The sequence below is a fragment of the Phocoena phocoena genome, chromosome 6 (assembly GCF_963924675.1).
Source record: "Phocoena phocoena chromosome 6, mPhoPho1.1, whole genome shotgun sequence".
Classification (NCBI taxonomy): Eukaryota; Metazoa; Chordata; class Mammalia; order Artiodactyla; family Phocoenidae; genus Phocoena; species Phocoena phocoena.
The window spans coordinates 47,851,523-47,867,733 of record NC_089224.1 but is presented as its reverse complement, the minus strand read 5'-3'; the positions used below and the strand labels follow the sequence as shown (position 1 = coordinate 47,867,733).

General features: G+C 40.3%; 1 protein-coding gene across 1 annotated transcript in view; it reads left to right on the top strand.

Moving 5' to 3' along the window:
• The window catches only part of ADAMTSL1 (ADAMTS like 1), a 433,243-nt gene that overhangs the window by 164,781 nt on the left and 252,251 nt on the right, over positions 1 to 16,211 (top strand). The window contains exons 10-12 of the mRNA XM_065878827.1: positions 9,716 to 9,766; positions 14,280 to 14,484; positions 15,785 to 15,932. Coding sequence (XP_065734899.1) covers positions 9,716 to 9,766; positions 14,280 to 14,484; positions 15,785 to 15,932 — 404 coding nt within the window. The remainder of the gene's footprint in view (positions 1 to 9,715; positions 9,767 to 14,279; positions 14,485 to 15,784; positions 15,933 to 16,211) is intronic.

Below are 16,211 nucleotides of genomic sequence, written 5' to 3'. Positions count from 1 at the left end.
ATCTCCAGTGCCCACAGATTATCACTATTAATGCTTTTGCCATATCTCTTTCCAGTTTTGTCTATAGCTCATACATAGGTAAAATCATTCTGTATATAATAGACACGTGGAATTCAATGACTTAGCATTCTTGTTTTCTGCTATTCTAAAGCAAGCCTGAAATGAATATCCATGACATGTAGTAAGTTGACATTTCCTGAGACAGGAATTTGAGTTCCTTTCACTACAAGACCAACAAGTGAGCTTACCTGGTGGCCAGATGTTCCATCCCAAGAAAGCTGTATTGCTCTCTACTGATGTCATTTATGCAGTTATTTTTATGACATGACAAAATTCTTTGTTTCCAGGCCAAAAGCGGTCTCAAAAAAGAAGCTAAAACAATGCTTATAATGGGACAGAAGAGAAAGTGAAGTTTAAAATTTAATAACTTTTAGCTAAAATTGAGAATATTTCTCACAGGTGCCTCAGAGCTATGTTATCACTAGTCCCATCACACACCCTATACAGAGTATAGTGTATGTTCTGGTGGTGGTCCCAACTTGGGCACACCCAGAAGTCCGGAGGCATGGCCCTTCTGGATATCAGAGATCTGGACATGTTTAACATGTTTTCTGCTTCATTGATTTAACACTATAGTAGCTAAGACACTTGGAATCTTAGCAAATGTAAAATCCTCCTTGTGCCTGCCATGCTAGAATCGTAGCTTCTGTTTTACACGAGGGGAAATTATTTTTTTTAACGCAGTACCTGGTGATTTGTGCAATGGTTTGTGTCATCATTGCTTCTTGGATGAAGGGTAAAGTCTGTCATGTGGCCAGAAAGCCTCCAAATGTATACCTGTGGTTCAACTAAAAAGGCATAGTTTTAGTTCAACTAGTAAGCACCTTATGTTTTCAGAGTGTCTTTCAATGTAAAAAAGGCTACATTTGGCCTTGCGTAACTCAGTCTAGGAGACTGGTAAGACTGTTAAGGCTGTCTGGGGGGAATTGTGCAAGACATTATTTGTGAGAAGATCAGAGAAGCACCTTTTCAGGTTATTTTTGGTTTGTTTTTTGGGGGGGTTTTTGGCACAGACCTCTGCTTTTCTCTCCAAGGCAGTAATGAAGGGGGCTTAAATTGGCAAAGGTTGGAGAAGCAAAAAAAGCTCTCACTCATCACACTATCATGGTCACAATCACTAGCAAACAAATCTGTTTTTTGCTGAAACTACATACAGATTCCCCCTTCCCTCAAGGAATTCAGAGCAGCAGTCCTAAGCAAATGCCCAAACCTGTATGCCCCAAGTGGCAGTTCTTTTGAGTTCAAGTGGACTTATTTTGTCCAGCATCCTTTAATTTGACAGCAAATTGCATAAGTCATCCCTGGCCATGGGACCGAAGTGTGAACAAAATCTCAGAAAACTGAATCCTAATGCAACTTAAATCCTAATGCAAGAGAAATAATCTCCATCGTGAGCGACAGCATGTACAGTGGACCTATAAAACCCAGTCACGCTAACTTGGTGACCAGCTAGTCCAGTGGTGCTACAGTGATTATCACTGTACCATGGTGATTTAGGAGGGGAGCTTTGGAACAACATAGCCTGGCTTGGGATCCTGGCTCTGTCACTTACTGGTTTGGGTAGCCTTCGGCAAATTACTTGTTCTCACTAAACCTCAGTTTTTTCATCCTCCAAAGTAAGGATAATAGCTACTTACTTCGTAGAGCTGTTCGTGAGGAGTAAAGGGTGTAATACATTTAAAGAGCTTAGCGGAGTGCCTGACACACGATAAGCACCCAATAAATGTGAGTGGCGGCGGCTCTTATGACTCAGATCACCGTTATGATAATGTTGATGTTACTTCAGAGAAACTCCTAAACTCTCCAGAAATCAGCTCTCTCCTCCATGAAAGGACTTGGAACTCTAAAACTGCATATGGGTCTTCTAGAGAGGTAGCTCTCTATTTGCTGTTTTAACAATAGGAAACATAAATTCCTAGGAAATTGCTTCATGAAAGCAAATCACATTTATCAGATTTTTTAAAAATCATGATCATGAAAAACTAAGATAATTAGTAACTTCTAAAATTCCCACTTAACCAGCTATGAGACACTGCCGTTCAATCTGCATGGGGTTTATGCCATGTCCATCTCCAAAAAAAGGAGAACTCAATGTAAGGGCTAGAACATGGTTTTCTCAGTTGGGAGTTAAAGTATAATGAAATGTCTTCCTAGTCACGAAGCTCTGTTTGTTTTATAAAAGTAGGTAAATTACTTAGAAAAGTAACAACTTCCTTCTTTTTGCTCAACCTCATTTAAATATACTACTTTAAGTAGCTAATGAATAAGCGGCAAAAAATACCATCGTAAAATCGGATTTGCACTTTCATGCATTTATGATGAGATGAATAAAGCAGAGTTCTGATGCTTTTTAGAATACATGGTCGTACCCTTCCCAAGTTTATAGACCTACCACGCAGTATCAGACAGTCAGCTCTAACTCAGTTACGGGACAATTCTCTTCTTCCACCAAGCCAGTTCATCACTAATAATAATGATCACTTCATATATTACATTTTAAACTTTTTAAAAGTGTAAATATATGCAATCTTTTAATTAACTTGTGAGTTAATAGGACAGGTATTATCATCATCCTCATTTTTTACTTCAGTTTTTCAATTTGACTTTACTAGCTAAGTAGCTTCTTTACTTAATTTCTCTAGGCCTTAGTCTTGCCGTCTGTCCAATGAGTATAGTATTCCTGTCAGACAGGAACTATAGAGAGGACATGAGATGGTGCACGTAAAGCTCTCAGCAAGATGCCAAGCGCTCGATGCAAGTCAGCTATCGTTATTGAGAACCAACCCTATAACATGACTGGCCCAATGTTACTGCTGTTTGAAGTTTCTACAGTGCTTTCACATCTGTTATCTCAATCCAGTTTTACCTTCCCCAGGAGGTTAGCAAGACAGGGATTATCATCTATATTTACAGATGAAAATACTGAAGCCCAGAGGAGTTACGCGATCTGCACCAAGTCAGGGCAGGCAGGAGCTGGGTCATGGACCTAAGTGCCTCCGCTTCCAGAGCAGCTCCTATGCTACATAAACTCAGGTCACCTGCCCTGGTGTCATCATATCCTACAGGTACCCTTGTTCCGCATGATGCCTGCAGCAGCCTGTGAGATCTGGTTTAAACCCACCATACACCTCCACAGCCAGCACAGAACTGCCAACCATATCAATGCAAAGTTTGGTGCCCTGGATCTCTGAATTGACCACAAACCTGGGTTAAGCACGCCTTTTTCATGTAAACGTAAATACTGGTGTTTACTCAAATCAAACAATGACCAAATCTCTTGCGACAGTACAGGAAAAGCTAACCAAAGCCCAAGGAAATATTAGTCCCATTTATTTAAAAGCAGTTCAGAAATTGCATTCATTAATATCAGAAATGTTTAACCACAGAAATATAGATATAAGGAAATTATGATATTGTGGATCAAATGATCAAAAACTCTCCAGTAGTTGGTTTTATAGCAGAAAATGAATATGTATCTTTAAAATGTTTTCAAATCCTAGACAATGAAGCAGGGTTTTTTTGGTCTGATTTCTAAAAGATAAATGAATGTTGCCTAGCAGCTACTATGTTTTAAAAAAAATTGTAACCTATTTACAGAATATTTCCTCATTTGCTGGATCTCCAACTTGCCTCTTTAAATGATAGGGAAACCTATGGTGTTTTGTAAAGTCATCAAGTTTTAAAATAGGAGAGCTTTTGAGATGATTACCTAGTTCAGTGGTTTTCAATCTGTGGTCCACAGAACTCTGAGTTCTGCCCTTAGCAGCCACTAGGAAGGGGACAGATAAGATAGAGCTCCATGAGATGGGTTTCCAGGCACCCATTCTTACTTCATCTTAAAACTCCTGATTTCATCCAATACTTAGATTTTGCAGAAGACCAACACAGGGGTCCAAATGCAATGCACTCAAGGTCACACAGAAAGAGAGTTGGCAGAGAGGAGAACAGTCCTTCCATCTCCCAACTCCTCAGGGGGTCCTTGTCCTCATTATGCTATAATCCTCTGTGCTCTGCCACTCATGAAAAAGCATGGCTTCCCTGGTGGCGCAGTGGTTGAGAGTCCGCCTGCCGATGCAGGGGACACGGGTTCGTGTCCCGGTCCGGGAAGATCCCACATGCCGCGGAGCGGCTGGACCCGTGAGCCGTGGCCGCTGAGCCTCCGCGTCCGGAGCCCGTGCTCCACAAAGGGAGAGGCCACAACAGTAAGAGACTCGCGTACAGCAAAAAAAAATCAATTTTAGAAAAAGCAAATGGTTGAGTCTCTGCCAACTTTTTATTACTTCTCTCCTCCCCCATTCTGAACAGTTGCTTGGGAAGAGATTGGTTTCTGTTGGCCTGGAGTTGTTGAGAAAAGATGAATGACTCTCTTCTGTGCCAGAACTGCCCCCACCACCCACAATTTCATTCATTTTTTTATCGAGTACCAATCTCGTGCCAAGTTCTGTGCTTGGTACCATGGCAAAGGCGAAGTAGAGCCAACGAGAGCCTGGACCACCACACTGCCCGAGGGAAGTTGAATTGTGCAGTTACAAAGCAGCATGATACCTGAAAAGACACATGAGACAGACAGGGAAGAGAAGATTTTTTTAAAAACCGTCATGGCTATTTCTGGGAGATGCCCAGTGGAAGAGAGGTAGAGCTTAGCCAAGCAGCTTAGAAGCACAGTTGCCATGAAGCTGTCCGTTCTCTGCCCCAGGTCACCCAATCACCAATCACCTCTGCTACCCTCTAAAACAGCCTGCCCCTCATACAGATGGCGGAGCTAGCAAAGGGCAAGGAGTGGGGCTAAAGATGTGCACCGTGAGTGGCAGTTTGGGAGTTTTTTTAACCTTGTTCTTGTTTGTTTGCTCGCTTTCATTCTGGATGGTAGCTTTGCTTTTGTGTCTGCACGTCAATGGCATGATTTCGTTGACTCATTATTTATGAATTGCCTCTGTGCAGGGCACTGTGTTAAAAGGTATAGTAAAGAACCAATACGGATTTTGTCCCATATTGTTAGACTAAAGAAAATGTATACATAGTTAAAAGATAGTATACAGTTAAAAGTGATGAGGGGAGTTAGTGCTATGGGTATTTGGAAGAGGAAGAGAGAAGTGTCTGGCTACATGCTGAGAGGGAAAATAAGGACAGGCTATAGATGAGGTAGCACTTGATTAAGAAATTTCATTGGGTGTTATGGGCTGCATTGGGAAGTAAAGTATCTGTTGCTGTGACAGCAGTGAGCAGGCTGGATTGGAGGAGACAATGCCTGCAGGCAGGGAAATCTGTTAGGAGACTGATGCGAAAGGTCCTAAATTCATGTCACAGAGATGTATTTGGCAGACATCACTACTGGAAGACCTCCGTGTCTGTAGGGAATACAGGAAAGAGAAGAGCAACGATGCCCCACGGTATCCAGCCTGGGTGGATGGGAGGATGGCAGTGCTCTGAACAGTAACAGTGATCACAGGAGAAGAAGCAGTTTGTAGGGGAAGATAATGAATTGTCTGGACCCACTGAGCTTGACATACCGAGAGTACATCCAGCCATCAGGACGTTAGAAATGAGGTTCTGCAGCCCTGGAGAAGAGGCAAGAGGTCGTGAGAGATGCACTGGAAGGGACCGTTGAAGCCATGAAAGCGACCCCTTGTGATTCGTTTCTATTGTAAGAAGAACCCAGAACCTCGCAAATTAGGTGCTCATGAAGTTAGTTACATTAGGACTTTTCTTGGAAAGAGAGATATGTCACAATATGTAAATTTCACACCTGAGTAGTGTGAGCCTGAAGAGGGCTTGATTTTTAAAGTCAGGGATATTGTTCTATAATAGCTTCTGACATGATTTCAGTACAAAGTCTCAGTCATCTTTAAGTGACACGTGGGAATTGAAGGGATAGCCTCATTTCATCCATTTATATCATGTTTCCAAATGTTTCTGTCTTTTGCTTTCTCAGACTTGAATTTTGTTTTACTTCAAAGTTCTAGTTCCTGAAAACAGAGAAATATAAAAAGAAGAAAGCAAAAAAAAAAACCCAAAAAACATCCATAATACAAACACCAGGAACTAACAACTGTTTTGGGTCCTTTTCTAATATATTTATATGTACACACACACATGTATACACACACACACACACACACACGTATGTATACACATACAGACACATATATAGGCTTTACAAAAATGATTGTATAGGTGGTGTATGAACACCTGTTTTCTTAGTATTGTGGATTACATTGTCCATTCTATTTTGTATTGGACTTTTTCAGTTGACATGACATTTGAACGTTTTCCATGTCATTAAATAGTTCAAAAGACTTCATGTTCATATGCTGCGTACTATTTTATTCCATGAGTTTGTCATAACACGGAAGCATTCTCCTGTCATTGGACGGTTCAGCAAGGTGTGGACTTTGAGAGGATGATGTGCAATGTCTTTCTTCTACATGTCTTTCTTCACATGAGTCCAGAGTGACCCTTTCTTCATCCTCATCTTCTCTTCTTCCCACCATGACCCTTGATTTGAGAGACTTTAGATGGAATCAAGTCATTGCCCAGTGTAGGAAGCGCATGGGCAGTCAGAATAGTGAAGGCAATGGAGAATGGGTAGTTTTACCCCCAAACCAACTGTTTATTACATTTCCCTTTGCGATCATTTTTTTAAATTATTTTTGCCTCCTTCCCCACTGCATGTATGTTCAGACACATCTGAATGCATACATAAACATGTATGCACGCACGTACACATAAAAATGAAGACCTAAACATGGAAAGGATTTCTTCAAGTCCCTAGATGGCATCCTTTTCCATCATTCTTCAATAGACACACTTTGCCTAAGAAAAAGATTGTCTTAAAAGGAAGCAATGGAGAGTTAAGTTTAGGCAGTGTTGCCTGCCCCTCTGTGACAATGTGGTGAAAGGCCAGGGCCATGGCATGAACCCCAAGAGAGAGCAGAGCCCATGCACATGAATATGCATTAACAGGACTGGACAGAGCACCATTGTTTTGATATCTTTCTGTTTACACAGGTGCCATAGAGTCATTTTATGAGTCTTCACCATGACCTATGCCACAGAAAGACAAATATAGCTATAGTTTTGCTGAATCCAGGTTTCAGGCTCCCCGTTCAAACAAAAACATGATTTCTAAATCAGTCCAATGCAAAGCCCAACATCTTGAATTCTGTAACTCCCTCTTTCATTCCCCTTCTTTTCTTCTAGCCTGTCTCCTTCAATATTACTGCCTCCATTTTAAACATCATCAGCTGATAAATCAGTTGGCAGAGATCTGTAACAGTTCGTTCGAATATTGAGAATGACAAATCATAGCCATAAATTTTTTCGGGAGCAAAGACAGCGATACGCATTTCTGCATTTAGGTCCGGATGTAGGCATGAGTGAAGATACTAGGGCTAGCTAAAATACAACTGCAAAGTCAGTTGTCTATGTTCCTTAATTAACTACCAAAGTTATTAGAAGAACTTTGGAAGGTTGGAATTCCATCAAATACAGTTCTTTTAGAAAGAAATTTTCCTTAATTACTAGGCAGAAGAATTATTGGAAAGAGATCACATGATTCTAACCAAAGACAGGATTAACCTTTCACATCCAATTTCTTGTCAAAAGAAGGCAGAAAAGAATAGGAAGTTTCTCTATCTTGGAAAACAGGGAGAAAAGTTTAATGCTAATATTCATCCCATTCTTGTGTTTGTTAGAGCTATGGGATTTTGAACTTCCTCAAAAGGCAGCATCCGTTTTCATGAGCATCGTTACTGAAGAGTAATGCACATACACACACCATGAAAGTTTAGTTATATAAATGAATACCTTTAGTCACACAAATAAATGAAGAAAATTTAGTCATGTAAGATAAATAAGCGAATTACTACTCCAGTGTTCGTACCTCTTCGGAAGAGAAATCTGTATTCAAAGATATTTTTCTCGTTTTCTTTCAAATTTAATTTCTCTCATTTCTCCCTTACCTTTTAGTAATTTCTTCAGGAACTACCCTTTTTATGACTCCCTCTTTCCTCCTTGCCTGGCATTATGTCCAGCCAGTGCTATTTTTTATCTTTCTGTTCTACAGTATACCTTGCTCATTCTACCCAAAAGCTTAGGTTTACTAGCCATATAAAAAGAACGTACTGGGCTTCCCTGGTGGCGCAGTGGTTGAGAGTCCGCCTGCCGATGCAGGGGACATGGTTTCGTGCCCCGGTCCGGGAGGATCCCGCATGCCGCGGAGCGGCTGGGCCCGTGAGCCATGGCCGCTGAGCCTGCGCGTCCAGAGTCTGTGCTCCGCAGCGGGAGAGGCCACAGCAGTGAGAGGCCCGCGTACCGCAAAAAAAAAAAAAAAACGTACTGTATCATCCTATGTCAGAGGATGGGATCAAAGTGAGTCTTAATTATGTATTTATTTAAATATAAATACAAACATTTATATTGAATACGGATATTCATCCCAGAATATCCCAGAATACATGAGTTCCATTCATCCTAGAATAGAATACATGAGTTCCTTCAATATTCAAAAGAAGGACTTGCTATCGTTTGTCAGTGGTAAAATAAGTGTCTTCTGCTCATGACCTACCATGCCTTGCTGCAGCAAATACATGATATCCGTGAACTGAGCTCTCTCTGTCTCCCACTCTTGATGGAGAGTCTGTTGTATTAGCCCTTTTATCTGAGATTCATGAGTCATAAATCTCCCACAAACAAGGGGACTCAGCAAGAAGAAAGTCTTGCCAATTGGAGGCTTTCCTTGATATCAGTGAGGTAGTTAGTGTACTTTATTGGAGTCCTAAAGGCCTCTGGGGACCCCCACACAGCCTATAATATCATTTCCTGTGAATCCATTAGCCATACAGCCTAAAATGTCATTTCTTTTGGCTCCTTTAGTCTTTATCTCTAAATCTCACGGGTTTCCCAGAGCACCAGGTATACTAACCGTCAGATCACAACCACCACCATAATAGCAGTTAACGCCATATCACATTTTATAGACCACAAAAAAAGATCTTTCATCTTTATTATCACATTTGAACTGCCCTACCTTTATTTTGGTAGGGAATGTGCTTTTCTTGATCGTTGCCTACTATATTCACTAGTTCCCCTTCCCTTTATAAAATAACCAAGCGGCTGCTTTCCAGATTTTACTAAAATCCTCAGATTTGCCAAGTGTGCATTACCTATTTGCTAACGCATGCTACATAGTGTTGTCAGTTCCCAGGTACATACTCTTACACATAGCTCTCTCGTTCATCAGAAGTGAGACCGTAACTGTAAAACTGCTTGGTGAGCATCTGGAAGTAACATTAATAATGATGATAATAATGACCTCATAGGATGTATAATTGGGGGGATTAAAGAACATTTGCAAGCTTATTGTGTCATAGTTAATGATGAGGTGCCCAGTCTTCTTACTACCACCCTTTCCACTGGTATTTCCTGCCTGGATCAGAGAACTAATTATAGTAAACGGTGACCTTTCGAAGAACTTGCCCCATCCTCAAACAGATGCTAGCATAAAGAGTTTGAACTGTTTTAGTGTTGTTTTTTAGAGACAATTTATTAATGTTACTTTGCATTTGTCTAAAAAAATTGTATAATGTAATCATTTAGTGTTTATTTTATTGTGTGTACCTTCTACTCAGAGGGTTGGCATTATTGTTCCTAACAGTGACGGATACAAGCAGATCATGCCTTATGACCTCTACCATCCCCTTCCTCGGTACGTAAATCAATCATCCTGATGCTAGAATTAGTAAATTAGTCTTTGCTTCTTTTATACGTATATATATATATATTATAGATTTTGTGTTTCTCTGTAAAAATAAGATGGTAGACAGTATGTTTTGCAATCCATCCTGAGCTCTGGTTTTGAATAACACTGGTCTGCTCAGACTGTAAGCTTGTCATTCAAAAACCATTTTAAGATACGATCAGATTACATTGCAGTGGACACAGTAATTCACTATGATTAGATACAGTGTATGGGTTTATGTTATGTCTTTCTTTCACTCCCTTTGTCCTTTTTTATGTTTCCTCTGCAATAGGACCCTAGTCATTAAAGCACTGTTGCTAACTGTTAAACAAACACTGCCTGAATTATTATCCCAATACCACAAATGTGGAATTCCAGATGTGGTATTACTCTGCATAGGGGTTTTGAATATCCTTTTTTTGTTCCAAAGAAATTATAATTAAATACAAAAAGGCAGTTTTTTCATATCCTTATTGTTCAGAACATTTGGTGGGGAGGGGAGGTTTTTCTTGTGTTTTTCTCCCAGAACGTAAAATTCCATGCACTATGCTGCTTTTTTAAAGTACGGTATTTTTTAAAACTAGAAAAAGTCATTAAAGTGATTGAGGAACTTTTAAAAGAACTTGTTCTCTTTATTAATATATTCATAAGAAAACTGGAGAAGCTGAAAAATACTCTAGCTACTGAGTGTATCGCCTGCCACATTGGAAAGAGCTCCCCAGAGAGCAGACGTTAGATTTGGGTGTGAAGCCACCACTGTGCTAAACAAGACCTTTGCTCTATTCTCTTTGCTCATTTGGACTTCAGGGAGCCAGCTGCTGTTTAGAACCCAAGGTTTAAATCAGATCACAAATAATTGGAAATAATCCACGGTGGTTTGTGCAATTTCAGACTAAACAAAGCCCAGAAAATAATTTTATTCTGAACTGTAAAATAAAGCAAAGTTTGATTGAAAATCTTCAAATACTTAATGAATTGAAATGCAAAAAGAGGACCTCGAAGTCTTTTAGTCCAGCTCCCCAGTGATGCTTCATTCTCCCACTCTTCCCCAATAATCGCACCCATTCACCACACATACGTGAACACATGTATTTACACAAATATGCATATATGTGTATTTACTACAGATGTATTCTGACATATTTTATACACACACACACACACGCACGCACGCACGCACATGTATAAACCAATACGAGTTGTCATCCAGCCTCTACTTAAATACTTCCAGTGACTGGCCCGGAACTCACTTATCACCATTCTAATGGTAGCATATAGAAAGGGGTACTTGATTAATACTATATATAATTGTTTGGGGTTTTTTTAAGGTTCTTCCACTAAGGAGTTACTTCATTCATCAGCTCCCTCCCACTTTCCTATGTCTATATTGATAAAGACAATAAATGACTTTAGAATGCTACTGATGTATCCTTTTGCTGGTTTGATCCAGAACCAAACTCGAAAAAACAATGGAAGGAAAATATAAAAAGATTAATTTAACTGAACCAAGATTTTATTTGATTTTAATTCCTGTATCTGTAAAATAAGTATTCATAGGACGCATGTATCTGGTTGGGTGAAGGCCGTGGATTTCGAGATAAAGGCACAGTTGGGTATCAGGGGTGAGAACAACAAGTTGATGTTTTTCCTGTAATGGCACTCCTCAGTTTCTTTCATATCTATGATCTCTCTTGTTTATATTTCTGTGGTGTGACTAATGCCTGTCTTAGGTTAAACTTGATTTCTTATATATTCAGATTTCCCCCCAGTGCCTGAAGCTCAATATTCTCAATGAGAGATTGAGATGAACCTCCTTGATGTTTATTTGCATCCCGTCTTCTGCACACTTTGGCCTGTCCATGCATCACAGTGGGAAAAGACAACTGGCAACTAGACTATATTTCTTACCCCGTGTACTTCTGTTACTAAACTAATTGGAAAGTTAGATATTCTGCTTTATTGATAAAGCCTTACTAAATGGAAGTTATTTCTATGAATATGTTTTCATTTCTTAAGAAGAATTAAGGCTCAAAAATGGTTCTCAGAGGGCAGCTACTTACTGATCGAGGCAGAAGGCTTTACTTATTGAGATTATTCGAATGGGTTTAAGACCACATTTTGTGTAGATACAAACACAACATTAACACAAACAAAGAACTTTTAGATTCTTTTTTCTTGCTTTCAGTCTTTGACTATAACATATATCTGAATATGATATAAGAACATAGTCTGATGAATAATCTTTAATTTATACTTAATATGTGCAACTTTTCCACATAATCCTTAATTTTGAGAATTTCTTAAACTAAATACACTGTGTACTTAAAAATTAAAAGCCAAAGGAGTTAAAATATATAAAGTCATCTCTTATTCTTCCTGGGCAAGATTCTTGGATGTATTTTTTTTTTCCAAATACTTACCTGGTCCCTGTTTTAAGATATCCTAACTGACGCCCTCTCTGAGCTTTTGTTATACTTTCTTTAAAGCACCGAGATGTTTTGCTTTGAAATTCCACGTAATCCTCTTATTATGCAAGGATTCACATTATAACTTTTCACATATAGAACTACAGTTGAGGGCCGGAACCATACTATAAATACTTGGAATAATATTCAAATCATTTGTCTTTCTGTGATCACTGACATTGAAAAGGATACTTATTACTGGTTACAGAATTACACCATGGATCAGGTCCAAGTGTCGAGACAGAAATTAATCACTGTCTCTTTAGAAGGGTCCAGTTTAGGGATGTTAGAGTACCAGTTAGAAAATGTGCTCTTTTTATGGCATCTTAATGTTCTAAGAGATTAAATGTCCGTTCAAAACATATTCCCAGTTCACTGTCACATCGAGTCTAATGCAAATTTGTACGTATACATTCAGCCCAATTTCAGTCTGAATCAGACCTGTTATCCACCTCCAGCTCTCCAGAGACTTACATGGAGACAAATGAGAATTGGTCTTACCCTTTGGAAGAGAAACTCTCTACAGAGCTGCTTCCTTCTCTTGAAAGGGAACAGAGAGTCTCGAAAGGGCTAAACAGAGGACCTCAGTTTCCCCATAATAACGTTTTCTTATGTGTCTCCTGGGGAAATATGCACAGGAAAATATTGTATTTGGCGGCATGTTTAGGCTGTTGGCAGTGGAGATAACAGTTGTTGCCTAGACTCGAACGGTGCAGAGAAAATGTGGAGGAAAATTCTCTGTAACTGGGAAACACACATTATCCAGGCTCTTGCAAAAGAGAAAGCAGGCTCACAATACACATGAAATCCCATGTAGAGAATAATTCACGTCTCCACGGTATGCCTGTGCGGTGTTTTTACATTTAACTATTCAAGTGGATCAACTTGGTGACATTTTGTTTTTCTCTCATTACAATGATAGCTCTCATAATTCTAAGAGAAATCTTAACATCTTGAGCAGTCCTTATCAACAAGCAGACTATATATGCAAGAAAAAGAAGCCCAGTCCCCATGTTTTTATTGTTAAAAACTACGACATTCTTTAAACCTACGGGAAGAGAGAAGAGAACCGGGCAAAGATCCCTCTCAGCCTCTGGTCCCAGATGCACCAGAGCTGCATAGAGATCTGAAGAATCAATGAAATTCTCTTAAGTGCAATTGACAACATTGCTATTTTTTCCCTTACTTTACTTTATCTGTAGATTCCAATGCCATCAGCCTTTGAACCAGAGCCAAACTTCTTCACAATTCCAGGAGTTCTTTAGGGAGTGCTAACTGTCAGTACCCCCGCCCCTAGCAGCTAGGGAACAAGTAGATAACGCCTATATTAACATTTTGGTTCCTAATGATGATACAGTTTGAACATCAGAATTATGCTAAATCCGTGTACTCCCAAAGTTGATGACTGTAGAAGCAAGGGAGAAAGAGTATTTGATTTACCTGAATCTTTCTTGATCTTCTCATGTAAAAGTGTCCAGAAGCTAACTAATAAAGTATTGCATCGAAAATGAAAAGTATTATCCCAGGTACAAACTATTAGTGTTAACCGATTAACCAATTTTAGTCTTGAGATAGATATTGAGATAGATAGCTACTAGATAGATGCAAATATATTTATAAAATATAAAATAATGTAAATATTATATATACACGTACACCCACACACACACACACACACACACAGACACACTCAGAATCTATACTGAAGCTGTAGGAAGGACTGAACAGCCCTCTTTTGAGTAGGCTACAGACCCCACAGTTATCCTTGTAGACCGCTCTCCAAGAGTAATTTCTCACATTTGTGTAGAGCTTCGAGGCTTCCAGAGCACTTCTGCCAGCATCGAATCCTCTCTGACTCTTCAGATTTCAGGCCGTAGCTGGCTTCTGGTCCTCTGGAGTGTAGCCTCTCAGAACCTGACGGCCCCGATGGGCACTGGGAAGGGGCTGGTGGGAAAGCTCACTGAGGAGGTGGGCAGTGTGCGTGTCTGCCCTGATGACTCCCCTTGCTTCTGTAGGTGGGAGGCCACCCCGTGGACTGCGTGCTCCTCCTCGTGTGGGGGGGGCATCCAGAGCCGGGCAGTTTCCTGTGTGGAGGAGGACATCCAGGGGCATGTCACCTCAGTGGAAGAGTGGAAATGCATGTACACCCCTAAGATGCCCATCGTGCAGCCCTGCAACATTTTTGACTGCCCTAAATGGCTGGCACAGGAGTGGTCTCCGGTAACTGTGCCTTCTTTCTTTGTTCGTTAGGAGAGTAAGTCCACTCTTCCCTCTCTTCATCATGACCCCACCACCCACCCTGTGCAGCTCCCCGCTTCTCCTCTGGAGGGGTCTAGAAGCCTACCCATTTAGGCCCCAGAGCAGGCTTGCCCCGAATCGAGCCCCGCCAAAAGTAAATGAGTAGGAAAAAATATATGTATAGATTTTTTCAAACATCTTTCTTCAAGCTACTTTAAGAAACCTCTGTCACTCCCCATAACATTCCCTCAAACGGCAAGAGGAGGCAAATGTCTGTCAACAATAATTGAGGCCGATGACTGAGCCTGAAGCTGTGTACGCTGTTCTGATGGTCAAGCTCAGTAGACCAAAAGTTTGGCTTCTTTTTTTATTTCTTCTACTTTGTCTATGTCCAAAAAGTGTCTTCAGTGGATTAAGATGAAAGCTATGTATATTATTCACTGATAAAAAGATGAAATGAAGATAGCAACGTAATTAGAACGGAGGTGAAGTGGGATTAATTAAAACCAAAACAGTCTAGACCTTAGGGAAGCCACTGCAGCAGCTTAAGCATAAAATGTTATTTGAGGGATCCTGGCTGCTAGTGGAAAAAGGTGTGAAATGGCACAGGAGATGGAAAGGTGAGATGGAAAGATGTGCCCTCAGCCACAGAGATGGCGAAGGGCTATTCACTTAGCCTTGTGGCTTTGTGGCAGCAGATCAGAGCTGTGACATCTTCCTATCTAGACTTGTTCCCAGGCATGTAGAACCACTGGAGGTGCTGTCTCCATCTAGCCATTGAATCAGTTCCTTTCAACGTCTTTTTTCCACGTCACTATAATCAATTGGATCAGCCATGCAGCGATATAAATTAGCTATGATGGAAGTTAAAAAAATTTTAATGTCCACATGGGAGCTGGCATTTCCCATAATTTGGACCTAACAGTCATTAGCAAAGTGACTAATAAAATTGACATACAGTCTTGGTAATCAAAATCGGGCACACTCTATAATTTCTCTTCTCCTTCTTTTTGTGACTTGGTTTGGGACTTTGCACACAGTGGGTGTTTAAGAAAGGCTGACTGACTAATCCAAAGCTAAGAAATTGCAAGTGATTTAGTGTTCAGCCAGCTTCACCCTCAAATTGCCAAATAGAACAAAGATCCCATGACTAGTAAGAAGTGGTATAAAGCCACCAGGAGTCCTTCTGTAAAAGGAGCCCTTTGAAAGGTCTCAGGTGGGAAATGAAGAAAAGTAAACAAGGCTTTGCCTATGAGTCTCCTCTCTTGCACTCTCCTTCCAGTGCACAGTGACGTGTGGCCAGGGCCTCAGGTACCGTGTGGTCCTCTGCATCGACCATCGGGGAATGCACACCGGAGGCTGTAGCCCCAAAACCAAGCCCCACATAAAAGAGGAATGCATCATACCCACTCCCTGCTATAAACCCAAAGGTAACTTGACAGGGGCTCTGTAACCAGTCTTGTCATTGTTGTACATATTCAGTGCTGTTTTCAACTCCTTGGAATATAATTAAGTATCCCAAGTGTTCTTAATAGCTGTTCTTTGTAACTTAGACTCTACTAAATGGACTTAACTCTTTCTAAAAATCTTTCAAATGGTTTTGCTTGCACATTGTTTTTAAGCACTATGTATTGCTATAATTCTCTCCTGGTTCAGAAAGTTGATAGAAGACTGTTGCTGAAAAATATCAGACATATTTGCTCGAAAGG